Source organism: Aptenodytes patagonicus, chromosome 8 (genome assembly GCF_965638725.1).
Source record: "Aptenodytes patagonicus chromosome 8, bAptPat1.pri.cur, whole genome shotgun sequence".
In the NCBI taxonomy this organism is placed as follows: Eukaryota; Metazoa; Chordata; class Aves; order Sphenisciformes; family Spheniscidae; genus Aptenodytes; species Aptenodytes patagonicus.
The window spans coordinates 15,905,914-15,932,585 of NC_134956.1; the positions used below are offsets into that span (position 1 = coordinate 15,905,914).

The window sequence follows — 26,672 nt, forward strand, 5'->3', positions numbered from 1 at the left end:
ATGTACACAACTGGGGAGGAACACGGGGGACACGGACACCCACCACCAAGCCCCGGCCCCCTGCAGCATGCACCGAGGGCGGCATAATGACACAAGTAACTTCCAACAGATACCGCTTGGATAAGAGTGCAGAATGCGAAATTACAAACGGCAAATTACCCCGACTCAATTACACACTTTCCCCCAAACCCGCCGCTGCCGGCAGCGCCCCCCGCCTCCACCAACACGCACTCCGCAGGGAAAGGGGCGGGCGCCGCCGCCGCTCCGCGGAGAGTGCGCGGGGCGCGGTGGGGCGCGGTGGGGCGCAGGGCAGAGGCGCGAGTGCGGATGCGGGTGCGTGCACAGGAGCGGGCCCCCGCGGCGCGCGCGCCCCCGCCCCGCCGCCGCGGCCGCTTTAAGGGCGGCGGGGGCGCGCCGCCGGGGCGCCCGGCGCGCCGCCGCCTCGCCTCGCCTCGCCGCCGCCGCCGCGCCGCGCTCCCTCTCCCTCTCCCTCGCCCCGCTTTAAAGTCTCCGCCAGGATCCGGGCTCGCCCGCCACTTCCTGTACGGCAGGATGGAGCGCGCCGGGGCCCCTGCTGACCGCCGCCCGCCCGCCCGTGCGCGGAGGCGGCTCTGAGCGCCCCGTCCGCGGCATGCCGCGCGCCCCGCCGCCGCTGCCCGCCTGAGCCGCGCCGCCCCGCGCCCCGCCGCGCTGTGCCGCGCGGGGGGTCCCCGCGCCCCGCCGGCGCGCCGTCTCCTTCCTCCCCCTGCCCCACGGCTGTGGGATTTTTTTCCCCGTTGAGGAGGCGAGCAGGAGCCCCCCGCTTTCTCTCGCAGGAAGAGGGGTGCGGGGAGAAACTTATTTTCAACAAGTTTGGTTTTTTTTCTTTTCTTTTTTTTTTTTTTTTTTCCCTGTGCGTTAATTATTTTAGCCCCTCTCCCCTTTCGATGTGCGGCTTTGGACATGCGGAGGCTACTGCAACCGTGTTGGTGGATCTTTTTCTTGAAAATCACCAGCTCCGTGCTCCATGATGTGGTGTGCTTCCCCGGTGAGTGAGCGCGGCGGTTGGGGGGTTCCCGGTGCCTCCCCCACACGTGTCCGTGACCTCCGCGAGGTGCCGGCGGGGCATCTCACGAGTGCGGAGGATGCGCCAGGGACCGCGGGGGCCCCTTTGCACGGGTGGCCCCAGCGCTGGGCTTCCCCCAGCTCCCCGGCACCCTTCCCGGCTGCGGGCAGCGCTGCCCGCGAGCGGGGCCGTGCGCGGTGCATGGGCTCGGCTCCGCGCTCGCGGCGCGGTATCCCCGCTCTCCGGTGCATTGCAGCCCCCGACGGCGTGGGGCGGGCGGCGTGGGTCCTTGTGCGCTGCCTTTCTTCCGCGGGGCTGCCTGGGGGCTCCCTTTGTGCTGCGGGACTGCCGCCCGCCGCCCCGAAGAGAGCGTGACTCCGCGCTCCGATCCCTTGTTGCAGCCCCCCGTCCCCCGCCAAAAACTTAGTTGTGCGCGGGTCCCTGCCCTCCCTGCCCCACTCGTGTCCGCGGTGGGTGTCTCGCCGTGCGGGCGTACTGACCTTGGCAGGGCCGGGGGGGGGGGGGTGGGGGGCCGCGGGGCTGCGCGCCCGCTCCGCGCGCGGGGCTGGCTCTGTGCAACCACCACCGCACACCCGTGGGAGAGGGGTTGTGCGGGCGGGGGGCACCCAGCGCCCACCGTGCTTTCCACCCCCCCCACCCCCCCTTCGCACCCCATGGCTTCTGTCTGTGCATCGCTCCGCGCCCCCCACCGAAATGCAGGGGCCGCGTGTAACGGGGCCGGGTGGGCGCTCTCCGCGCCCCGCGGTGGGACCCCTGTCTCCCCCGCCCCCGCCCCGGGAGTGCCCCCGGCCCGGGGGAACTTGCAGCGCCCGCGCGGGGCTCCGGCTCCCGCCGCCTCCGCGGTGCCCCCGGCCGTCCGCCAGGGGCGCTGTCGCGCCGCCGGCGCCCCCGCGGGGCCGCGCGTCCCCTCCGCCCCCCCGCCCCGCGCCCCTCCGCCGGCGCGCAGCGCGGGCCCCGCCTGCTCGCAAGGCACCGCTGGAGCACAGCGGGCTTTTTTTCTTTTTGTCGCGCCCCCCACCGCGTCTGCGGCTGAAAGGATCTTACTGAAAAGGGCTTAGCACCCCCGCACGCCCAAAGAGTCGTTTCTTTCTTTATTTTTTCCCGGGCTTGCCCGCTCCTGGCAGCGATGGGGCGGGGAGGCCGTGCGGTGGGGTCCGCGGTGGGGTGGGTGTGATGTGAGGGGCCTTGGGCAGGGCGAGTCCCCCTCCCCCCGTGAGGTCCTCGCCCCGCGGCTCCTCCTGTCCCATCGGTAGGCTCCTGATGCAGCCCGGGTCGTCGGTTGCGTCCAGGTGTGCACGTGTGAAAAGAAAGAAGCAAATTCTGGAAGCTTTATAGGAACTTCCACTTCTGTTTGTTTGTTTTTGTTTTTTTTTCTTTTTTCCTCAAATACACTTTTTTCCTAACCCCAAACACAGAGGTAAGCAGATAGACCCATCACATCCCAGTCCTTTGAGCAGCTTCTCACGTGGTAAAATGATTTGAAGCAAAAAGAAAATAAGTTGGAGAGAGGATTAATACCTCTGCAGCTCTTGAAGAAACATTTATCTTCTTTGTATTGATTTCTTCTCAATTTCAGCCCTCAGAGTGAAGCCTTTCTCTCTGGTTCTGATATATATTGTGCAGTAATTACATCTAGAAGGCAGGCTTCAGGAATGCTTCAGGAAAACAAGCTATGATGTAGGTTTAATATGACAGTATTGTACGACTGGCTGATTTAGATCGGTGGTGTTTGAACCAGATAATATCTGCATTATGGTTTGAATATAAAGACGAATGCAAGCAGAGAGTAGTAGGTCTATGGACGTTTGCTGTGTGTAGGTAAACTCTTTAATGCCAGAAGCGGTAAAACAGCTGTGTAATACTTGGGAACGTTTCAGGGCTGTTCATCGCTAAAGGTTTGCTTGCAAAGCAAACTATTTTCCAGAAGGGCTTTTATGCATTTAGTTTTCGTACAGAGCTACCACATTAGACCTCAGTGACTTGCTTACTCTTTTATGCCTTCTTCTGAAAAGCAGTAATATCTGGTGTGTGTGCAAGGGGGTGGTAAGTGAAACATCCGTGATAAACGGGGGAGCTCCAGACTCTGATCCGGTACATCAGAGATGCCCGAGGCAGGAAAGCTGCAGGGAGGATCTCAGTGGACTATAACAGGACATTGGTGCTGACAACATCCAATGGCAAATCATCGGAATTTGTGTTGGCGGGGAATCCCGGCCAGATATTAACTGTTTAGTACCTACCACAAATGTTTCAGTACCTTTTTATAGCATTTTCTAGAGAGGGGATTAGAGAATTAAGGTATTTGTTATTTTACGTGTTAATTCACAAGCATCTTTCTTCCTTCCGCTTCATATCTAGCTTTCCTTAAATGAAAGAGAGGTCACTGTTTATTTTCTCCCCTGCAAATCACTTTACTTTGTGAAGAAAAATAAAGGCTATTTTTCCTTTGTTCAGCAACGATAAATGAACCATGTAGAAAATAAGTCTTTACGGAATTCCTTTGTTAGGAGGATTGTAATAGGTTTTCACTGTTTAAGTAGATATTTTTGTTGCTGTTCCTTTGCTTGCAGTAAGAGGAAGGAGTCGTTCTTGCACAAAAAATATGTGGGTAAGGTTTTGCTCTTTCTGAAGTGTTAAGTTTAGTGCATTTCTCTGTGGGCTTGTCACTGGTAATTGCATTGCTTAATAAATCAAACTAAGACAAGGTAAGAGAGGTTGTTTCCATGGGGTCTGTTTGTTCATTAATCTAAATTCACAGTACCAAAAATCAGTAAGACATAAATATTAACATTACTGTGATATCCTTACTACGTAGTTTCTCAGTGCTTTGCCAAGAGAGGAGAAATATTTTTTTGGTAAAGGAAAAAGTACACGTTTGTGCAGTTCTTAGCTGTTGCTGTGACAATCCTGCCATCTAAGGAGTGACAATTGTTAGCATTTTCTTAGGCTAGATGCATAAATGAAAGTAATGATCTTAACTCTAGATTGGCTCTGGTAATGGATCAAATTGTTGCTGACCTGATAACTGTCTGTAAATGGGTTTTGGATTTTGAGTCTTCATACTTCCGAGTTGAGAGTTAATTTTGCATGTAACTGTCTTCTGCTTGGAGGAAAAAATATACTAGTAGCTTTTCCCTACGAACTAATCAAATGCTACTTCAGATATTTTTAAAGGTACAGAGAAGACTGGCTTTGTTTATTAAAGATTTTACAGAGGAAGGTGCGTTGTGCACGTAGAGGAATACAGAACGTACAGGAGAGGGCCCTCCAAGACTTTATTTAGTCCTGTGGCTTTCATGAAGATGACACTTCTTACATTTTAATTATCCCTTATTTTCAGTGCCTTTTTAAAATATGCTTTATGTTACGGGAAGTTGCTAATGGAGTCCTTGCAGATAAAGAATGTCAAGTGAGCCTTCCCAGGCTGTAAGAGCTGAGCTTGCTGGTGCGCTTCTGGGGGGAAAACTCAAGGGAGAGCTTTGCTATCCATTACCAGGTTTACAGGAGCTGATTCGTGGTTAACGGAGCCAGGACACAGCTTTCAAAAGTCTTCAAGTAGTCACAGGAGCTGTCTGCGCTAGCAGCCAGAGTAAGAGGCTTCCTAAGTTGGGGAGGGAGGAAGAGGCATCGTGGAAGGAAGGGATTTCAGTATATCCAAAAGGAAAGGAACACAGTTTGAGGGTAACTGGAATTCCCTCAGTCGTATTGGGGTGTTTGCAATGTCTAAAAAGCCTGTATTCAGGCTGGGGACGTTGCTCTGCTTGGAAGAGTGAGGAGGAAGAAGAGTGAGGAGGATTTTTGCCTGTGTGTATGAGTTTGGATTTCTATTACTGTGCTCTCATCCCCTATCTCCTCTCCTTTTTGTCTAGGAAATGGGGATGACAGGGTTGTTGATCCTATTCAGAAAATGGATGTCTGGGTCAGAGCAGTGAGGAACTTCTGTGAGTCTAGCACAGAGATGTCATGTCGTTCATCTGTCCCTCCCGCATCTGCGCTGGAAACCTCTGCTGAACAAATAGGTCCTGCGTGGTACCATAAAAATCACCGAAAAAACCCTATTGATTTCAGTAGGGTGATGGTTTCACTCCCAGTTTCTGGGTCTTTGCAGGGACAAGTGTCGTCTGAAGTTATGTACGTGCACTCAGTTAAAGCTGTACAGTTATCAAGTTGTGCAAGTTTAATAGTTGGGGGTTTGTTTCCAATTACAGAAAAGACAGATAACAGTGAGGACTCTATCCATCTTATGATCAGTGCTCAAGGACTAACATACTTAGAGTTCTCTGAAATAAAATGTTATTAACATTGACTCTCATTTCAATGTTCAAGTTTCATGGCTAAATTAAAGAAATTACTTCAAACTATTCATCTCAACTGTCCTTGGAAAAAATGCTAATAATTTGGTTGCTGCTTTTTAGCAGCCAAATGAACATGTGGCATGATGTGCTCTGAAGCCTAAGGGTATAGTAATAACACTGTACTTTAGCTAATATATGACTTCAATCTGAGAAATTATGAAAAAATGAGACTAATTTCTGTTTGCCTAAGTTACTGTGCTTCCATTTTTAAAGATCAGAGTTGCTCCTGTGTGTTGACGAAATTGTAATTACTTGTATTTACATGCCATACTACTTGAAGTTTAATTCTAAACGACAATTTTTAAGTATTTTAGGAAGTGGAATCTCATCAATAGAGATAAGTGTTCTTAGAAGATACGGAGTCATCTGAGGATGCAGATATGCATCAAATGGGTTAATTTATTGTTTTATATATCCCTTCTGGGGACTGCTTGCTGCTTTAGGTGCCTAAATATCTTTAAAAATTTTTCCCTTCTTCATGAGGTAGACTCCTGTCAATATTTCTTCCAAGTGAAAATTGTGGACCTGCATCTTCTTGCACCAGATTGACAGGAATGTGACTTCATCGATTGCCAGAGTTACTCCCAGGAAGAACTGGCCTGTATCAGCTTTGTAGAGACATGCAGGGGTTGGAAGCAAAGCAGAGAAGGAAAATGTAAATTAATGCACACTTTCATACTAAGCAGAGGAACCTGGGGCGTGGCCAGCTGGAGATGCCCAACTAGAGAATAACTTTTGATGAAAGCAGCTAGTTTTTACATCTGTGTGTAAGTAAACCTTTAGAGGAAAAAAAAATCACAGAAAAATGATCCTTGGTTGCTGTTAATTTTTCCATTACTCAGTATCTTCTGGTAGTGCTGATGATCATGTTATCCATGTTGCAGGCTACAGATATCCATCCACATTACTTGCCCCAGGGCAAGTCAAACTGGCTTCTTTCTTTTAATGCTGCTAACAGCTCTCCAAAGTGATCTTGCCCCACTTCAGTGAGGACAGGTGTATTCTTAGATGAATCAGGGGCTACATTGGTCATGTCTTCAAATGCTTGCCTTTCAACGTACTGTTGTCTTGTTGAGGCACAGCTGCCAGGACACAGTGGATTCCTGGTTTATGCCTTGAGCTGTCACATATTTGTAGCCTAAGCAGAGGCTCTTCCCACCCAGAAAGTGAACAGATGAATGAGGGTGCAGATTGCAAGCACAGCGGTGAAGATACTGTGATACTCCACGGGTATTGCTGTTCTTGTTTCATTTTTCCTTTTCTCTAATTGCTAGCAGTATTAATGGGAAGCTGAAGGAAACAGTGGTGGTGAATAAACTCCCCAGCTGACTGGCGGAGGAGGGAGGACACAGGGTAGTAAGGAAACTAAGAAGTTGTGCAATCACTGTAAGATATGTTTTTTATTACACTGAATGGGCTCACCTTACGGCAATTTGAATTAGTCTTCAAGTGAACTATGGTTAAAGTAAAATCAGTTAGTACATGGCCTTGTTTTTTTTTAATGTGGTTTTTTTATGCACCTCCAAGTTTGCTTGGGAGTTGAAGTACTAGCGTTCTTAATTATCAAGTCATTTGAATAATGATGAACCATTTTCAGGAACTTAAAACTTGACCGCATCGTGCACCTGCCAACAGTTCTGACACATAAAATCTCAATTGACGTGGGTGTTGCAGTTTTTCTATGCATAAATGCTGCAGTGATGCCTGAATATGTTTATCCTTTGCCAGTGCCTGCTTTGAGGGACTTTGCATTCATAGCATGGAGGCCTTTCTAAAGAAAATCTAGGTGTTTTGAGACTTGGATGCTTAGCTTAGGAAAGCTGCTTTGAAAAATCCTTTTCTCTGCTTGCAGATATGTAATGAATGAGACCTTGAGTCCTGAAGAGCTGCATTGGTACTTAGGAGCAAAATGTCGGATGTTATTTGGTCTTCTGGCAGCTGTTTTGTTCTCTTTCTTTTGAAATAAAATGTGCCTGTCTCCCTGACAGAGTGCTGTTAAAGTTCTTCTGCTGGGAGTCGGTTTATTCTGCTGACAGTAAAGGAAAGCTATCAGATAACTCCTCACAGGCAAAGCGGACGGTTGTTCAGTTTTCCCACACTTCACTCTTTCCATCTTCTGTCCTTGCAGGAGGCTTGTAAGAGACATATAAAATGCTGTAATACTTCCTTTAATCAAAGCAGTGCCTTGCCCTTTCCTTGCTCCTATAAAAACATCTACAATTTGGATTATTGTTTTTTAGCAGTCTGAAGTCTTAGACCTGGAGTTCCGTGGTCAGTTTGTCAGGCTGGTTGAAAAGCAGTGTCAGCTGTCCCAGAGTGGAAGAGAACTTCACTGTAACAAGTGGTGAACACTCAATAAGCAGGATATGATGGTAAAATCACTTGCGCCAATGTACCGGATAAGCCATTTTTCTACTGCAGAGGTAAATAGAAACAGTTCTGTCCTGACCCTTGCTGATCCTAAACAGCAAGCAAGTTACTTTCTTTGGGCCTCATTCCATTTCTTTGAAACAGGGATGTCTGTGAAGTAACCCCTGCACCACTGAGGACCAGTGCCTGCCTTTGTGTCAATTTGGTGTGCTTAGAAATGCTCTCCTGTTAAATCTCTCATTTATTTTTTTTTCCCTTTTTTCTTTTTTCTTTTTTTTTTTTTTCCCTCCTCCCCTTCTGGATTTTAAAATAACTCATTTTATATCTTAGGAGGTAGTGAAGTTAGTGATACACATCTCAAAATAAGTAAGTCTTGGCTAAGAGTTTTTTAGAGCAAGTTTAGTGATTTTTTTTTTTTGATGGATGTATGTTTATATAAACCTCAGTTTAGTGGGCCTCAGCATGGGACTGTTATATCCGTCTGTCCGTCCCCACCCCTCAGAAACTCCAAGTTGAGACAATAAAGATACCTAGTAGCTTTCAAATAATTAAGTGCAGATCTATATTGCTATCACAAGTGAGTTTAGGGATTAAATTTTTGGTAGACTTTTATTGGTATTTTGATTCCTAAGGTGCTTTCAGACTTCTGGAGATTATAGTATAGATTTACTGCAGTCAAAGTAGAAATGAGGGTCTGTGCAGCATGGCTGTCTCTTAAACATTGCATCCATTTAGTAAGCATGCAGAGGGAACCAGTCAAATGTTTCTTCTTGTTGGCCTCCACGCTACTTGTAAGTAGTTTACTTATTATTCTTATAGTGCAGTAGCTTGTGTATTTTGTATTTAAATCCATGCTTAAAATACAACTAAAATTTGCCTGTTGACAGCAGTTGCATCATATTTTAATTGGTGAGAATTGCTAATGGCGTGTTCAGGTTCTAAAATTAGTTGTTTATTTTTCCTTTCTTCTTTGCCCAAGGGTTTTGCATCAGATTATATGGCTTCGGTATAACTGTTTGTGTTCCAAAGCAACACCTTTGTGCAGTTTTAGCTATTTAAGTAAGTGTTAAAAGTATGGGCTCAGTGACAGCAGTTTCAGAAACTGTGACTTTTTAAATTGTTTCTTACTACATTGTTTATGCATTGTAAAGTGATTCTCTTTTGTTTACTGTGAACTAATTCATTGTTATCTTTGTAAACCTGGGACACAAAATGTGCAAGTTTATAATGCTTTATCTTGGCATAATGGCAGGTCCTCAGCTGCTGCAAATTGTCATAGCATGATTGATGCTACTGTTTCTGTGGCAGCTTTCATCAGGTGAGGTTTTGCACCATAACCCTCATCATGACATTGTTCTGAAAAACACCTGTGCATGTTCTTTTCAATATTTCCATAGGCTGGCTTTGTGTCAAAGGTGCACAGTTCTGATACTGTCTTTATGCTTCTTGGAGAGTTTTTCTTTTACTGTGTGGTGAAATGCAAAACCACCTCTTTGTATGATTCTGCTTGCTGTGAAGCAGAAGTGTCCAGTCCTTCTGTTATAATTTTGGCTTTCTGGAGGGATGCTTGTCATGTGTATAAGTCCTTGGAATCGTTCTGTTGGGTTGTACCTAGTTTTTTGACCAAAACTGTGGCTGTTGCAAAGGAATTTGTGAGGTTTTCTGTCAACAGCTGTCAGGTTTTTTTAAAAAAATCAGTTATTTGTTTGATGCCCATTTTGAAGCGATACCCAACTTCTTTTCCTTGAATAAAGTAGTTACCAAAATAAACCAACCACCAAAAAGTGGTTGTTTGACTTATTCACTGTAGCTGTGAAGCTCAAACTGCAACTATACAGCCACTTCAACAACTTTCTTGTATCTGTTTCACTTTTCTTTACTACTTTCCTACTTTAAAGAGCCCTCTGATATTTTGTTACCATGAAAGTACTTACACATTACAATAAAACCATGTCACAATGTCCTTATTAACTCAGTGACCTGAACTCTACAAGCCTTTTGCTATCAGATTTTACCCAGTCCTTGAATAATTTTTGTAGAAATCTTTTTTGCCTTTTCTCCAATTTTTTTCAACTTATTTTTAGAAAGGTGCACACCAGATCTGAACACTGGTCTTATTCATATCATATATACACGATGCTATTGCCCTTTCTGTTTGTCCAAGGATTTTCAGTGGCCTGTTTTTTCTGCCTCAGCAAGAGAGCTCATGTTGATTGTTTGCCTAGTATGACTTCTAGATCGTTATTGGAGTCAGTGCTGAACAAAATAGTCTGCTGTTCAGTGGATGTGGCCTGGATCACTAATTCTTAGGGTTTTTAACTTTATTAAAATAAACTCTTTGAATAGATCTCCTTTTTTTTTTTTTTTTTACGTGACTTGAATACAGCTATAGTGGCAATTTTAGCAATAGAAAGAAAGGCGGGCCTCTCTGACTTAAGTCCTCTGCAATCTTAGTGTCTTAGATACATCTTTTGTTCTGGTTCTGTTTGTTTCCTTTTGTAGCCCAACAGTTTTTAAGGGAATAGCAGTCAGTGCATCCCATAATAGTCCAGGTGCTTGCTGTGGAGTTCTCTAAAATGGGTATCTTAAGGTTTGGCTTCTGTTAAGCATTGTAAACTGAAAGCTTCACACAGCTCCAGAACATGACTGTGACCTTCTGGTCACAGTTATCACCCTTGTGTGATAACGCTGATGTGGCTAACAATTAAGATTCATCAGAAACTTGAAGTGGGGATTACGGCTTGGATGTAACTCCAAGGAGGCAATAGATTTCCTAGGAATGTCTTTTCTTCCCCATCCATTCCCTCATCCTGTTACCGTTGCTCATGCTGCTGTTTTTGGTAGAAAGTGTTTCTTGTAGTGTCCTCATTTTCTTCTGCTGCTGGATGCAGATGGGGGGACTGGATATTGAGCTAGTTGCAAGAATTCAGAAGATCTGCTCTGTTACTGTGGCCCTGTTTCCATTAGGGTGGTCTCCCTTGGATGCTTTTAGCTTTCCACCTTGATGGTGTTTGTTTTGGGCAAACTTGTACCATGCACCAAATGAGGAAAAACAATCCTTTCTCCCCCAGCTAATAGTATCCTGTCTGGGAAGAGGCTGGTGTCCCTGAAGGTAGATGAGAAGGTGGAGAGATCCTTATGACTGAAGTACAGAGGAAGTCTGTCTTGCAAATGTGAGAGCCTTCACCAAAAACCACTGAGAAGACCTGATCAGCTAATATTGGGTCAAGTTCTGGCATGCTGAAAGGATCATAAACTTAATCGTGCTCAAACGATACTGGTACTTCTCATGTGCTTCAGGAGAACAGAGTGGAGTACGAGCCAGGCAGGCCCTGGCAGCGCGTGCTGCTTGGAGAGCCGGGAGGAGTGACCAGGCAGTCTGCCAGGAAGGTTTTAACTAGCCTTTAAAGTGATGGACTAGATGGCCATCACCGAAAGTCCCTTCCAGCGTTGTTCTGTGCTGCACATACTCTTACTGTGCACCCTCAGCCCCTGGTTGCCCCCGCTCTGTGTGCGTGCTTGCCCCGGAGACTGGAGGAGTAAAGCGTATCTGCAGCTGCTGCAGCCTATGAGAGACTCGTGGTCAAAGAGCCTCTGCTGCACGCAGAAGGGGAGTGTGATGCCCAATGTTATTACTTGCTAGAGCGTGAAGCCTGCAAGTAATGGTAATACAAATGTATTTCAATTTGTAACCTGGCCTTCTGTATCAAGATTGGACTACTTCTATTCTGTTGCACATGTGCATCACTTGGGGAAACATGCTGATAGTACTTAACATTTAATTGCTTCTCTTGATTTTATTTGTAAATTAGAATCTAGAGGATCTGTAAGAAAAAAACAGTAGAGCTTAATTGGACAACATTTTAGAGTAACTAAAAAAAAAAAGACATGTAGCTTTCCAGCTTTTGGAGCCGAGACAAATGCAAACTTACTTATTGATCCATACATATGATATCATATTTTAACTACTGTCTAAACTGGAGGTCATCTCTATACTAGATTGCTTAAGAATCTGTCTATCTTATCACATCTTGTACTCATTTATAGTTGTTTCCATTTCTGGCTTTGTTGGAGAGACAGCTAGTGTTTCCACCTAAATTAAAATCAATAAGAAGCAATTTTGTTTGTTTTTTAACTACTAGAGCAGGCTTTTTTTTTTTAGTAAACCTCTGTATGTTCAACTAAGTCACTTGGTTCTTTCCATCAAGGTAATTGCCAGACCTCATTAATTCCTTATTTTTGCATATGTAGGAATGAGTTTATTTTCCAGTGTACCTAACAAAATGTTAAATATGATTTAAAAATAAACATTTATTTTAAATCATCACTGAGAAATAAACACAGTAAAGAATACTTGGCAGTTAGAAGTAGTTTAAAAACATCTTGAGGGGAAGCATATGCTTGGGGGCTGTGGTGAATGCTGTTGACCCGGGAGTCCTGCACTGGCAGGGTAGCACAGGCTTCCCCTGGCACATTTGGGCGATGTTCTGCAGGGATGACTTCCAGTGGAAAAAGCAGAGTCTGGGTCTCTATGCCTTCAATCCTTGGCTTGGATATATCTGCATCACACCAATTCATGTAAGAAGCTGTTGTCATGTTGTCAGCTGGCTTTTACCACGCAGCCAGCAGATTGCCAGCAATAACAATTAACCTGGGTCAAATTCAACATGGAATTCAGACCAAAGCAATATTGGTTCTTCCTAGATAAGGCAACGGTGAACCATAACATAGTATTAGAGTAGATATCTGAAGGTAATGCTCTGATGAAGTGTCCAAAATAGGATATGTTGCTGCTCTGGCGAGTTGATCACAGGTTGCAGGAAATCATCTTTAGTTTGCAGTACAGGCTGCCCAAACGGACAGAGGTGGACACATTACTGTGTAATGGTTGTCCTCCGTGTTTACAAAGTTTATGAAGGTTTAGTTTTCACTGGCAAGTCTTCCTGTCGCTGATGCAGGTATCCAGTTGGAAGAACTAGTTTGTGTCCTAAGAAACAGCATTTCCATAAAGGGTAGACCAGACGCTGTGGTGGAGAACCTGGCTCTTGCATGGAAGCTTTTGGTAAAGTGTTTGCTCTACCTTTTCTGGGTGAAGTGAAGTTCGGCATCTAGCAATGTTGGGCCAGTGTCTGTATGAGCATTTATATTCTTCTGCATCTTGTTTTAAATTGTGCAAGGTGAAACTTTAGTCCCTGGAAAAGTGAATGCCAATATTTTTCTCAGGTGGTTCTTTGGGTTGCTGTGATCCTGCCCCGTGCTTCTCATAATTTCAGAAATATTTAAGAATTCCTGGAATTCTTAATTTCGAATACAAGAACCTTTTGGATGGTCTAAATCTCATTTCATGTTTAACTTTCCTTTGAAGATCCTGAGTATTATGAGCTACCTGTTACTCTAATCTTTTGGGTTCAGTTTTCTCTCACCTTTTCTTTTGCTTCCACTTGCATTGATTCAGATATGTTAATGAGTCAAGAAAGAGGGCAAACCAAGGGCAAAGAGAGGCAGATCTGGCTACCCTGGTAATCAAAGCAAGAGTCTGTTCCCTTAAGTAAACTGCTAAAGCAGTGTTTTGTAGGAACAAAATATAACTAGTAAATAGATGACACTGATGAAGAGCACATTTCCTTCATCCTTGAAGGCAACTTAAGAGTTGTGTGTGAATTGCTTGAATTTGATATCAAAACAGCAAACCATTTCTTTTTAACTAATCACTTAAAACCACACAGGAATTTATGTTTATGTGCCAAGAAGCCAGCTGTGTTTAAAAAATATATGAGCAGACCTGGTACACAGCGTTCCAGGAATGTAAGGTAAAAGTGACTTGTCCACACACTAGTGATACCTATCATAAGTGAATCCCAAGCCGTAGTTCAATATAAGGAGTAATACATCACAGCACAAACAGATTCCCTGTCAAAAAGATAATTAATATCTCATGTCAAACACTATCTGCATGTACTGCTTTCTCTATTTCATGTTATTAAGCAGTGTGACCTTTTCTCTTTCAACAATTAGCTTTCAAGGTGAAAACCAACTTAGGAAGAAAATTAACTTTTTTTTTCCATTGGGTCTGAGGAATCTTAATAGTTTTGCAGTAGTCTTGATTACACCTTCATGCTTTACAGTTTTGATTGCTATCTTGATCAATGACTCTTCATTTCTATCGCTTGAGATTGCATTCCCCTATTTGCTTCTGTATTTGGGAGACATCATCAGGCATTTTGGGTGCAGACTGTGTCTGCAGAGCCAGATGAGGCTTGTAAGATGCACGCTGTCAATGGGTAACAACTCTAGCTTGTCTCATTTGCACTCTATTAGTAACAAGTTCACTTGCTAAATAATTCTGTTCTGATCTTCAGTTTTTAATTTACCTGACAGTTGTGCTTTCTGTTGAACTGAGACTGAGCACCCACTGTAATAAGGCCATGCTTTCTTTCTTTGCAAAACCAGATGTTTCTGAACTACATACAGTGAGTATGAGAGACAGGGCTTACAGTTGGATTTGCCTTTTTACTTCTATTTATGAAATAGAGGCCATCCTGGAGTTTGCTACATTTGGTTGCATTCCTTGGAAATAATGTTGAAGCACACAGGCTTTACTGAAAGTATTCTTTCTTGATGAGCTGGAAATAAAATACATCATTTTGGTGAATACCGTTTCTGTTCTCACTGACTATCTGGGCCGTACAATACTGAGTGAAATAAAGGATCAAAGTCAGTAGCACTGTCCTGTCTGCCCTGGAAAGCTGATGAATTGTTCAGTGCTTCCCTTGATGCCTTTCAGTGACTTCTGCTGTGATCGATACAAGCAGCATCAACAAAAACTGGACCCTTCTGCTAGCTCTCATGCTTGCAAGTTGTCCTGGTTTTGGCTGGGATAGAGTTAATTTTCTTCCTAGTAGCTGGTACAGTGCTGTGATTTGGACTTAGGATGAGAATAATGTTGATAACACACCGATGTTTTAGTTGTTGCTGAGCAGTGCTTACACTAGTCAAGGACTTTTCAGCTTCTCATGCCCTGCCAGCAAGAAGCTGGGAGGGGGCACAGCCAGGACAGCTGACCCCAACTGGCCAAAGGGACATTCCATACCATGGGACCTCATGCTCAGTACATAAACTGGGGGGAGTTGGCTAGGGAGGGGGGGAGGGTGACCGCTGCTCGGGGACAGGCTGGACATCGGTCAGCGGGTGGTGAGCAATTGCACTGTGCATCACTTATTTTGTATATTCTTTTATCATTATTATTTTCCCTTCCTTTTCTGTCCTATTAAACTGTCTTTATCTCAACCCATGAAACTTACTCTTCCCTCCCCCCCCCCCCATTTCTCTCCCCCATCCCATTGGGGTGGGGGGCAGGGGGTGGAGTGAGCAAATGGCTGTGTGGTGTTTAGCTGCCTGCTGGGTTGAACCACAACAGTCCTCTTGGTGCCCAACATGGGGCGCGAAGGGTTGAGATAATGACAGATCTGACCAGAGTGTGTTAAGGCAAATTTGTTATAACCATTCTCATCATATTGGTTTAATAGTTGCTGGTTGCAATGTTGATTAATTTGGTCTCAACGTTGTCGTGCTTGCTCTCAAAGTTGTGTTACGTAACACCTTACTTGTTGTAGGTGTTCCCTGTTGTGCTCTTTATTACCTCTGGGAGCTGGATCAAGGATATAATTTTGCTGCACTGTGTAACACTACTGGTTTATGAAATGATAAATTATTGGTCGTGAGACTAATCTGGTATTTGTACTCGGCGTTGCTGTCATCTCCGTACCTTGGGAGCCACCTTTCAGAAACTATTAATAATTACACTCTTCACCTTTTCTCCTCAGGTGAGCCAATCTATGGGGGAGATGGGGGGACCACTTTCCCCTGCTCTTTCACCTTCCCTTTCTCCTTCAGGCTAGTTACAACAGCTCTTGAGAATTTTGAATATCCTTGGGATGTTCAGACCAGCATGGTCCTATTGCTATGTCTCCTGAATGTGGTTCAGGTCGTGATCTCATTCAAGGTTAGACAATTATTTAGGAATACCATCCAGACATCAACCCTGGTGACAGGCACTGCAGCTGAACCAGAGAACCAACCTGTGCCGGTATCAGTTGCCCCTATACACAAGAAGAAATACACAAGAAAATCAGCTCGTTTAGAAGATGAAGATGAACCAGGGCCATCACGAGGAGGAGGAAGAGGCCCCACTGTATAATAAACTACCAGAAAATAAGAAGCAATATGCCCTGTTCACTGATGGGTCCTGTTGTCTTGTGGGAAACATCAGAGGTGGAAGGCTGCTGTATGGAGTCCTGTACGAAAAGTCGCAGAAACTGCTGAAGGAGAAAGTGAATCGAGTCAGTTTGCAGAGGTGAAAGCCATCCAGTTGGCTTTAGATATTGCTGAAGGAGAAAAATGGCCAGTACTTTATCTCTATACTGACTCGTGGATGGTGGCAAATGCCCTGTGGGGGTGGTTGCAGCAATGGAAGCAGAGCAACTGGCAACGCAGAGGCAAACCCCTCTGGGCTGCCGCATTGTGGCAAGATATTGCTGCCCGGGTAGCAAAGCTGGTTGTAAAAGTACGTCATGTGCAAAGATGCTCACGTACCCAAGAGTCAGGCCACTGAAGAACATCAAAACAACCAGCAGGTGGATCAGGCTGCTAAGATTGAAGTGGCTCAGCTGGATCTGGGCTGGCAGCATAAGGGTGAACTGTTTATAGCTCGGTGGGCCCATGACAGCTCAGGCCATCAAGGAAGAGATGCAATATAACATATAGATGGGCTCGTGATCGAGGGGTGGACTTGACCATGGACACTATTGCGCAGGTTATCCATGAACATGAAACATGCGCTGCAATCAAGCAAGCCAAGCAGCTAAAGCCTCTCTGGTATGGAGGACGATGGCTGAAATATAAATATGGGGAGGCCTGGCAGGTTGATTATATCACATTCCCACAAACCCGCCAAGGCAAGCGCCACGTGCTTACAATGGTGGAGGCAACCACTGGATGGCTGGAAACATATCCCGTGCCCCGTGCCACTGCCCGGAACACTGTCCTGTGCCTTGAAAAGCAAGTCCTATGGTGACGTGGCACCCCAGAAAGAATTGAGTCAGACAACGGGACTCATTTCCGAAACAACCTCATAGACACCTGGGCCAAAGAGCACGGCATTGAGTGGGTGTATCACATCCCCTATCATGCACCAGCCTCCGGGAAAATCAAACGATACAATGGACTGTTAAAGACTACGCTGAGAGCAATGGGTGGTGGGACGTTCAAACATTGGGATACACATTTAGCAAAAGCCACCCGGTTAGTCAACACGAGGGGATCTGCCAATCGGGCTGGCCCTGCCCAGTCAAAACTTTTACGTGCTGTAGAAGGGGATAAGGTCCCTGTCGTGCCCGTAAGAAAATATGCTGGGGAAGACAGTCTGGGTTATTCCTGCCTTGGGCAAAGGCAAACCCATCTGTGGGATTGCTTTTGCTCAAGGACCTGGGTGCACTTGGTGGGTGATGAAGGAGGATGGGGAAGTCTGATGTGTACCTCAAGGGTACAGCCCTTGCTGTCCTCACATATGTACTATATGAGAGGCCTGCTTACCTGTTTGTTTTATTATGTGGCTCTGCTCTACCTTCCAGGATGACACTTCAGTGGTGCCAAGCTGGTTGTGAAGGAGCTAATGCTGTGGTTTTGTATATATCAAAAAAGAAAAAAACCAAAACCCCCAAAACCAAAAAGCTCCAGAGATCTTTCAGCTGGACTGTAAGGATAATACACTGTTAGTATCTTTAATATTTGCAGCATCTCTCAGAAAGTGCTTAGACTGAAGAATTGTCTATTATTCAGAACTATCAATACCTTTAGAAAGCTGCTTTGCCATTCCATTGCTCTTTCATCTTGACTGTCTTCCACTGATGAATCATTCTGATGGTCACTGGCCTTTGCGGTTATTCTGGTAATCTTTGCCATGTGGGTTCCTGAGCCATCCTCCTTGCTGCAAAACCAAAATCCAGCAAGAGGTGCAGTGCTGCCTTCCTGAGCACTGTATTGTCTTTGCTGTAGATGTTTACCTCTCATCTGCCTGAGCGCTCCCATTTGGGCTGGGGGCTCCTGTCTTTGCCCCATCTCTCTCCAGTGTAGCTGGGCCCTTACACTTATGCAGTGTTTGCTATCCAGGCCTTATGTGGGCTTCAAGCAGGAATCGCCAGTGCCTGAATACATAAGCTGAGGGAGGCTAGCAGTGTCATTCATCCCCTTGTTGCTGAGCAGTTGGAGCAGTTGTCCGGACACCAGGACCTGATTTCTCAGGTGTTTTGTGTATCACCCTTACTGGTTGTCCTGGCTTCGGCAGGGATAGAGTTAATTTCCTTCCTAGTAGCTGGTACAGGGCTGTGTGTTGGATTTAGGATGAGAACAATGTTGATAACACACCGATGTTTTAGTTGTTGATGTGTAGTGCTTACACTAGCCAAGGACTTTTTAGTTTCCCATGCTTTACCGACTGAGAAGGCTGGAGGTGCACAAGAAGCTGGGAGGGGGCACAGCCAAACTGGCCAAAGGGACATTCCATCCCATGGGACGTCATGCTCAGTACATAAACTGGGGGGCCGCTGCTTGGGAGGCAGCTACTTGGGGACTGGCTGGGCATCGGTCGGTGGGTGGTGAGCAATTGCACTGTGCATCACTTGCTTTGTGTATTATTATTATTATTACATTATTATTATTTTATTTCAATTATTAAACTGTTTTTGTCTCAACCCACGAGTTTCTCTCACTTGTGCTCTTCCAATTCTCTCCCCCATCCCAGCGGGGGGGGGGGGGGGGAGTGAGTGAGCAGCTGCGTGGTGCTCAGTTGCCGACTGAGGTTAAACCACGACACTGGTAAGGAGGATGCTCTGATGCTCTAGCATCAGTCTTCTGCTCTGTCTGGTCTGTTGAGCACTTCTGAGGTGCTATTTTGCATTCAAGTTGCTATGTGTTTCCATATATATATTTATGTATGAATACTACTGCTTTTAAAACCTGGTGTAATAATAATTAAGCTTAGGAATTATACACCTGAATAGGTTTCTTCCATTAGTAAAGCAGTTAGTAGGTGGATTAGAAAAAATATTCAGCAGATGTTGTAGTAGTAGAGTAGAACTGACTTCACATTGGGGATTCATAATGTGTGTCTGAATCCATGCTTATAGACAAAAATGCGAAGTGAGACTTTTTTGGAAGAATAGTCTTGTCCAAAGAACAGATGAGGCTACTTTATAGGGTAGGAAACTTCTTTGGTAGGTGATACTGAAGTCAGATGGCCTTGTGATTCCTTTGGCTAAAGTGTGTTTAGCTAATGCCTTTTTGTTAACTTTGAAGTCAGAGTTGTATGTATGCATATTAAAAAGTGATAGCACCTGTTAATTTTGCACCAGAGTTGAAGTGGTATGGAGAAAGACTACATTACATAGTAACAGGTAATTAGTTATACAGGACTGTTCATTTTCGTCTGGACCCCCCCCACACCCCGTTCAGTTCAGTGGAGATTTCCACCTTGAGTGTGATGGCACAATGTCAGATGAAATCTGATTAGTGAGTGATTTATTGCAACGCTGACAAGAAAAAACTATCTACTACAGGATATGTTGATAGAGAACAATGGTACTTCATTGCAATTTCTTCCCTGAAAAGCTACAGTGGCATTGATGTTTTATTGTTTACATGTTGCTTCATCAATTTGGGCAGTTTGTGTCATGGAGGGGAAATGTGTGGAGATTGCTTGTTTTCAAACACTAATGCCTATAGAGACATTTTTTTCAATGAGTAAAACCAGTGAAGAAGCAAGCTATTTGTACAATCATGTTCGCAGTTAGATTGCTCCCTTTTCCTGTCTATGCTCTGTTTTACCAACTATATATTTTCTTTAGTGTTTCAAGAAAAGGACTGAAAAGGCAATAGAAACTGTGGCAACAGAGTCTGTGTAAAATACATATTGGTGTTCTAAAAATCAGTTTAATTTTAGCACATATTTTAACATAAACTTCAGCTGTATTTTTCTTTGCCACTTCTTCCCCAGTTCAGCTGTTTTCCATTCCATGCCAGGAGTGTTTGTGAAGCCCAGAATTCTCACCGTGCAACACGTGAGAATTCTGCAAGTGACAATTATAAGGAAATTGCATGGCATAATATACCAGGTCATAGGTGATTTGCTCAAAGCATAAAATAATTGAAAGGATCTGATGATAATTTTGAGGAGGGGAAAACCCCCCCCAGTTCTAGGGGACTGTGTATTGTAGAATCTTAAACTTGATAGTTTCTAGAGTCCTGGTTTGAACCTAACTTTGAAGAAACATAGGCCTTTAAGAGCTACGGGGTGTGTTGCCCCTAAAGACCTCGATGCTTCCTGATGTTCCAGTATCCCTAAGAAGGGCACCAATGGACTGGGCCGTAGCTATTTTTGAAATGATGAAGCTGGACAAACATGCTAAAAATACCTTCTTAAGTTGGCTTGTGTGTAACCAGCACTTCTCAGATGACAGTCTGCATTTTCATCACTTCCAGGATGTTGAACCTGGTTGGATTGCTCTAGGTTTTGTTATTGGAGTTGGATCTGACAGCTACAGAAAAGCTGAATCTGATGCCCTGTCTTCCTTGCAATGAAGGCCAGTGTGAACACATTCCACTTGTGACTGGCAAACTCAACTTCTTTGTTCTCCTTAGACCAAAGTCAATCCGGATTGAGAAGCATTTAAATTTAGTTAGACTTGAACAGTTTGGACCATGTTCATCACAATATACCCATACAAACACTGTCCTGGCTCCTTATGTTCCTGTATCTTGTGTGATGCTTAAAACATTGCAGTGAAAGGAGACACTAAGGAAGGCATGCAGTTGTTTCCTTGCATTCAGTGACATGGATTGTTTTGGTCAGAGAAACATTGTGAGATTCCTCATTGCATTCTCCCAGCTGTGCGAGTGTGGCTTGAGGGTTCTGGTTTGGTTAATGTGGGAGCTTGGATAACTGAAGATGTATGTTTGGATGAGAAGGTCTGAGGTGGCAGCTGTGCTTGCTTTCTCCTAGACTGGCTCAGCAGGGTGCTGGCAAAGTTATTGATGGTGCTTTCAAGACTTGCTGCACAAGGATGAAGTTGCGTGCCCAGGCATATGCAATCAAGGCTGACTGAACCAACTTGCTGTAAGCCAGGATGGCTTCTCTCAGTGTTGTGGCAAAGGAGAAGGTGAACTCCTGTGCTGCAGTTTGTTGGGCTCAGCTGAATTTAGGTATCAAACGGCAAGACTTCCTCCTGCTTTAATCCCTGTGGAGACAAAGAGCGAGAGAGCAGCCAGGGTACCGTGGAGCTCTTTGCATCCTGGGAGAGAGAAGCACCTTTCTGGTGGGGAATTCAGGATCTTGGTGCATTGCCATGCCATCCGTGAAGTTAGGCTGCCAGACAGCCTTTTTGGCCTGGGAGTTATACATGCAGGTATCAGCCTAGCTGATTTGTCTCCTTGGGAATGAAGACAAAGAGAAGTGTATGTTGCATAGCAAAAGGTTGATCTGTTTGAGTGGATCCAAGATGCTTGTGAGGACTCTGGTATGTGTGTGGGCACTGTTTATCAGGCTAGGAGACATCCTTAAGGGTCCTAATGTCTGACAGTGCTGAGTATGAGTACCTTGACAATGAGGAAGAGATGGTGTATATTCCACAGAGAAATTGTTTTTTCCTTTAATGGCTTGAATTCCTTTTGGATGCACCTGTCTATCAGACCACCCTACACTTCAGAAAAAGGAAGCCTTTCCTCACCATTGTCTGAGTTTCTCTGATCTAGAGGACATTACAGCTACACTTTCACCCTTTGAGCTTCTGTAAGGCTGGCTTCAGGATAAATCTGGTTTGCTCTTGAGCTTCATAATCATGAAGTCAGCATTGATACTGAGCTGGTGGAATTTTTCAAAGAGGACAAATAGCAGTAGTCTTTTCATTTCTCTTTAATCAGATAGCTCTCTTCTGAGAGAGGCTAGGAGCTGGTAAACTGATATGCAGTGGCTGAGAGATCAAAAATGATACATCCACTAATTACTGAATAGTTTCTGAAAAAGCAATTCTTTTTGGTGTGTAAAATAAATTGTCTCTGGGTGATGGTATTGGTATGCTGTTGATCATGCAACAACCAGCTTTGCAAGCCTGAGTTTTCATTTAAAAAGGCATCACTGTCTGTTAAATATTTGGGCATTCATACTTCCCCTGGGTTGATCAACTATTTGAAATGAATTATCTCACAGTGCTGTCACAATTAAAGAACGGCATGCTCAGGTGAAAGGGTTTGTCTGTTTCATAGATTGGAGAGATATGCTCAGTGAAAACGAACATCCTCCCAAGGTTAAATTATCTATTTAAAGCTCCTCCAATTACACTGTTGGATAGAAGGATTTTTTTTTTTTTAATGTGGATAAGACTTAGCAGAGGACAAATGACATAATTGGAGGGGGAGAGAGAGACTTCATACGTGCTTGCTTCTAAAAGAGTGAGAGGGATAAGGAGAAGGCAATGCCAGGGAACTGCTTTCAGACATCTCAGTCCTTTCTGGTTGCCTTAATCTCAAGCAGTCTTTGCAGGTTGGGAAAGAAAGAAAAAAGAGTTAGTATTTGTGTAAAAGCTTCCTGTGACTTCTCCCAGGTGTGCTACGTGGGGCTTAAAGCCATCTGGCTTTTTTGTAAGAAAAAGTGAAAAGAGCAATCCTCATATTGGGGTGTATAAATAGTCTACTTTTTGCTCTCATATAGCACAGAAGAACGTATTAGCTGGTGAGTTGAATTGACGTATTCCTTTGTTCACAAGTTATAGCAACTTAAATGAAAATTACACTCATAGCAAGAGAATGCACTCTGTTTAAATTAGATAAGGAGATTATGACAGAAAAAGATCATTGAATAAAGGGGGTTTTAAACTAGCCAGTGAAATGAATGTATGACTTCAAACTTTGTCTTGCCAGAATTTATTAATAAAACACAATGAGGTTTTTGGAATACAATGAAGAGCTCTTCCTTTGAAGGTTACAGTGTAATTTGTGTAATTGTATTTGTATAATTTGACTTCAAGATATGTCCTCGTAATTTGGTAAACTGCAGATCTTGCTCTGATCTATTGCATTTTTCTTGTGCCTCATATTGACGCATCTAATTGCCTCATAAGCGTATACTCAGTTTAAAGTCATTGCACTGCCCTCTGGACCCTGAGAAATTCACCTTCTGGTCTGTAATAATAATCTCTGTATGGATCTTATCTGTGAAGCAGCTGGCCACCTTTGCTTGCTTCCTTACTAAGTATACACAGCTAATTGCCGTTCTGAATAACCTCGTTTTGCTATCATACAGCTGAATAAAACTTACTGTATGATGCCTTAATTTTTCCCAGCTGCAGGATGCCCTCTTTTGGCAGGGAAGCCAGAACACAGCAGTCGCAGGCATCCTCTTGTCAGGAGCTGGCTGATGCTCACTGAGAAAATCCCCCAGCATTGTATGTGTACGGCACTGTTTCAGCTGGTCCTTTATTGAAAGTGTGTTTCCTGCTGGAATGGGATAGAAGAGTAGCTTTGGGCAAGGCAATGATCAGCGTTGGTAGGCTGTGTATGTAATTATGAATACATTATTCTAACGACACTCTCTTATTAAATGGGTTTTAAGTTTCCTCAGTACAAAACGGGTGCTGAAACATCTAGACAGACTTGGAAAAAAGTTACCATGTTAATGGTACTTTGTTGCCGAACTCCTTTGAAATCGACAGAAAATGTGGGCAAACGATTTATATGCTAAGGCATTAATACTCTGTGTTGAGTTCATTCGCCTGGAGTATCTGAGATGAGATTGCTCTTGGCTGATGAAGCAGGGAGAAGTTTTAAATCTGGGATGAAAGCTCAAAACACTGCAGAGGGAGGTAAAAATAAATTGGGTAAGAGGTGCCCATGGGAGGGTTGAGGGCAGAGAGTCACGTTGAGGCATCGAGTCACTGGAACTCTAGGTGTAGACAAAGATGCGTTTTTGTTGTGTTGCAGTAATTTCTCCATTGGCTTTACATAGCAGGGCCTGAAGAAGTGTCCTTAAATCTTAAAATCGCACAGAATTTTTTGAAAAAAATATTTAGGAAAGATACCTCTTCACATATGTATTGATCCTTAAATGGATGGTATGAGACTTGAAAAGAAATTGTACTATTTACAACTTATTTCTACGTCCTTGGATTGAAATATTATGTATAGAGTTCAGAGTAGACGATGTTGAATGAAGTTATACAAGCTTCATAAAAATAAACCTACACATGACTTTGCATAAAGGGGGGGAAAATCAAAGGACTAACAAATTTGCATAGATAACATTTGAATTGTTAATTCACATGGCACTTCATTGCAAGGATGTCATTTTTAATTAAGAATAAAATGTGGTAGATATTTTAAATGGGAAATGATTATAATTGCAGATGGAAATTGAGGTAATGAGAACTGGTTTAATTAATTGTTAAAACTTAAAATTTTTTTTGTTCATAAGCTTGTGGTCTGTGGACATGGACATTTGTTTTGTAGATGTGTATATTTAAACATACAATGAATAAGGCATGAAATGTTGGCAGCAAACACAGTTTTAGTCTGAGTTGTATCAGTTACTTGAAAGGGTCTGTTTGTATGGATGGACTTTTGAGCATCTTTGGTAGACAGACTTTGTTGTTTGCAGGATTGGTGTGAAATTGCGATGTAAAAACTCCATTCCCAAAATGTCCTTTTTAAACCACATTTGTCTTTTACTGTATGTTTCACAGATGGTATGGTGGAGATACTTCACTGGAGAAAAATGAGGCGTTGTTTGTACCAAATGACTGTTGCCTTTAAAGTTTTCCATTGATGAATATGACAATACCGTATTGACCTGAATTTAACTCTGCAAGATTTTGTTGATCTGTTGTGCTCTGCCTGTGGTTAGCCGATGTGGCCCTTCAGGAACCTGTGGGCAGCTCTTCGTACAGCTGAGCAGATCCGTGCCTGCAGAGGAGGGAAGGAGAACCTGGGGTGTGCAGCTCCCATCATCAAAAACCCTGCGTATGTCTGGGGGGGTTCCGACAGCTCCACAGAGCAATGTGTCCAGCAAAAGTCTGCCAGGGAAGAAGATGGTGATACTGGAGGGAAAGAAACTCCAGGTCTGTGCAGAAGCACCCCTGCTATTTTGCTGTGCACCAAGGGTATTTTGGACACAGCCTGTTTTCAGCAGCGTTGGGTGCTGCCACTGTTGGAGAAGGTCCTTTGGCCCTGTCTAAAGCACCAGAGTAAAGGCCCGTATGGGGGCTGCATATGGGGTTTGAGAGTGAGGAGCTGTGGGGTGGCACATAACTTCTCAATATGCACTTTATTTTTTTTTTCTTGTTAAAATTTTGTCAATGTCTCAAGATTTACAACCTTGTGTTTAGGGAAGCGCAGCATGAAAACCTACAAAACAACCATTTCCTAGTCAGATAGCTATGCCACCTGAGGTAACAAAAAATATTTGTGTAGAATTCTTAGAAATAGAGGGTACTTCTGCAGTCTGAAAGCTTGGTAAACTTATTTAGAGCTTTGCATCCAGAAAGGATGTTGAAGTGAACAAAATTATTGTTGCCACTTATGTTAAGAACCACGTATGAAGTCTCTGTCATCTCTGGCTGCAGAGGGACTTGGAGAGAACTACAATTAGCACTAATTGGAGTTGCATCTGAATCTTCTGTCTGTTGGTGTGAGAATGGACCCTCAAAATGATTGGCAGGAACTACCTGCCTGCTCTAATTCCCTAAAGAGCTGCTCTGTTGCATTGCAGCACATCACAAATGAAACGAGTGTTTACCAGAAGCGACCAGCTAGCATGCCCAAATTATCCATGCAGCACAGATGCTGAAATTTAATGCAAGTTACGCAGTGTGCTGGGTACTCGTAGCTGTAATAAAGATGCACTACATTTTTTTTTTCTGAGAAGTCTAGAGTTTTGATTCCTGCAGATTTCATTGCTCTGTGATGCTCCACAGAATGGGTGGAAAAGAAGGTTTGGCATACTAAGGAGTTGCATAACCTTTTCAATATGGTGTGGGTTTTTTTGTTTTGTTTTGGATTTTTGTCTTGTTACTTGGAAAGCAGTGCTTCAGCTGAAATCTAGCTTGTGTTACCCATGTTGGTCATGGGAAAAAATTTTGCCCAAGTAGATAAAAACTATATATGCAGAAAGACACATCTCTGCTTGGTTTTGTTGCCCCTGGGTAAATAAAATAGAAACCTAAGAAGTAAACTAACATTCAGTAAAATGATAAAAGAACTTACTTGAATGACAATGTAGTGGTTTTTTTTTTTTTTCATCTGAAGTATGCAACCAGAGATATGAAGTATGGTAATGTCACTAGGGTAATATACAGCTGATAGCAGTGCATTCATTTGCATTTCTTCCCCTTACCTTGTGTTTCTTTTTTTCCCTGAAGCACATGTGTTGGGAATTGAAAATACAGTTTGCCTATTATACACTGGCAGTAATCTTTCAATTTTTTTAATGTAAAAAATGAGGCCGCAAACATGAGCAACCATTGATGTATGGGGCTATTGATGGGAATTGAATTTGCAAAGGGAAAATGGGATTTGGTTGTAGTCTGAAATGATAATGATGTAGCCCAAATGGATTTGTAATGGTCATTCATTCATTTTTTTTTTTCCCCCCTGCGATTTTGTGGTTTGACAAAACATATTTATGCAGGTGACTATGAAAGTAGCATAGGTTCACTCTGAGTGGGAGTTAATAGCTAATGGCAAATGATAAGTATGCAAAGTCTGAGCTTGAGCTTGTTCCCACAGACTTCATCAGGTGAAGGAAGGGATGCTGTGATTTATCTTCCTAAGAGGGGAAAAAA

At 44.0% G+C, this 26,672-nt stretch overlaps 1 protein-coding gene across 2 annotated transcripts in view; it reads left to right on the forward strand.

The window, feature by feature from the left end:
• Positions 1-725: 725 nt before the first annotated feature.
• The window catches only part of PTPRG (protein tyrosine phosphatase receptor type G), a 425,362-nt gene continuing 399,415 nt past the window's right edge, over positions 726-26,672 (forward strand). For both annotated transcript variants that reach the window (XM_076346545.1, XM_076346546.1), the window contains exon 1: positions 726-1,027. In XM_076346545.1, coding sequence (XP_076202660.1) covers positions 943-1,027 — 85 coding nt within the window. In that variant the 5' untranslated portion in view covers positions 726-942. The remainder of the gene's footprint in view (positions 1,028-26,672) is intronic.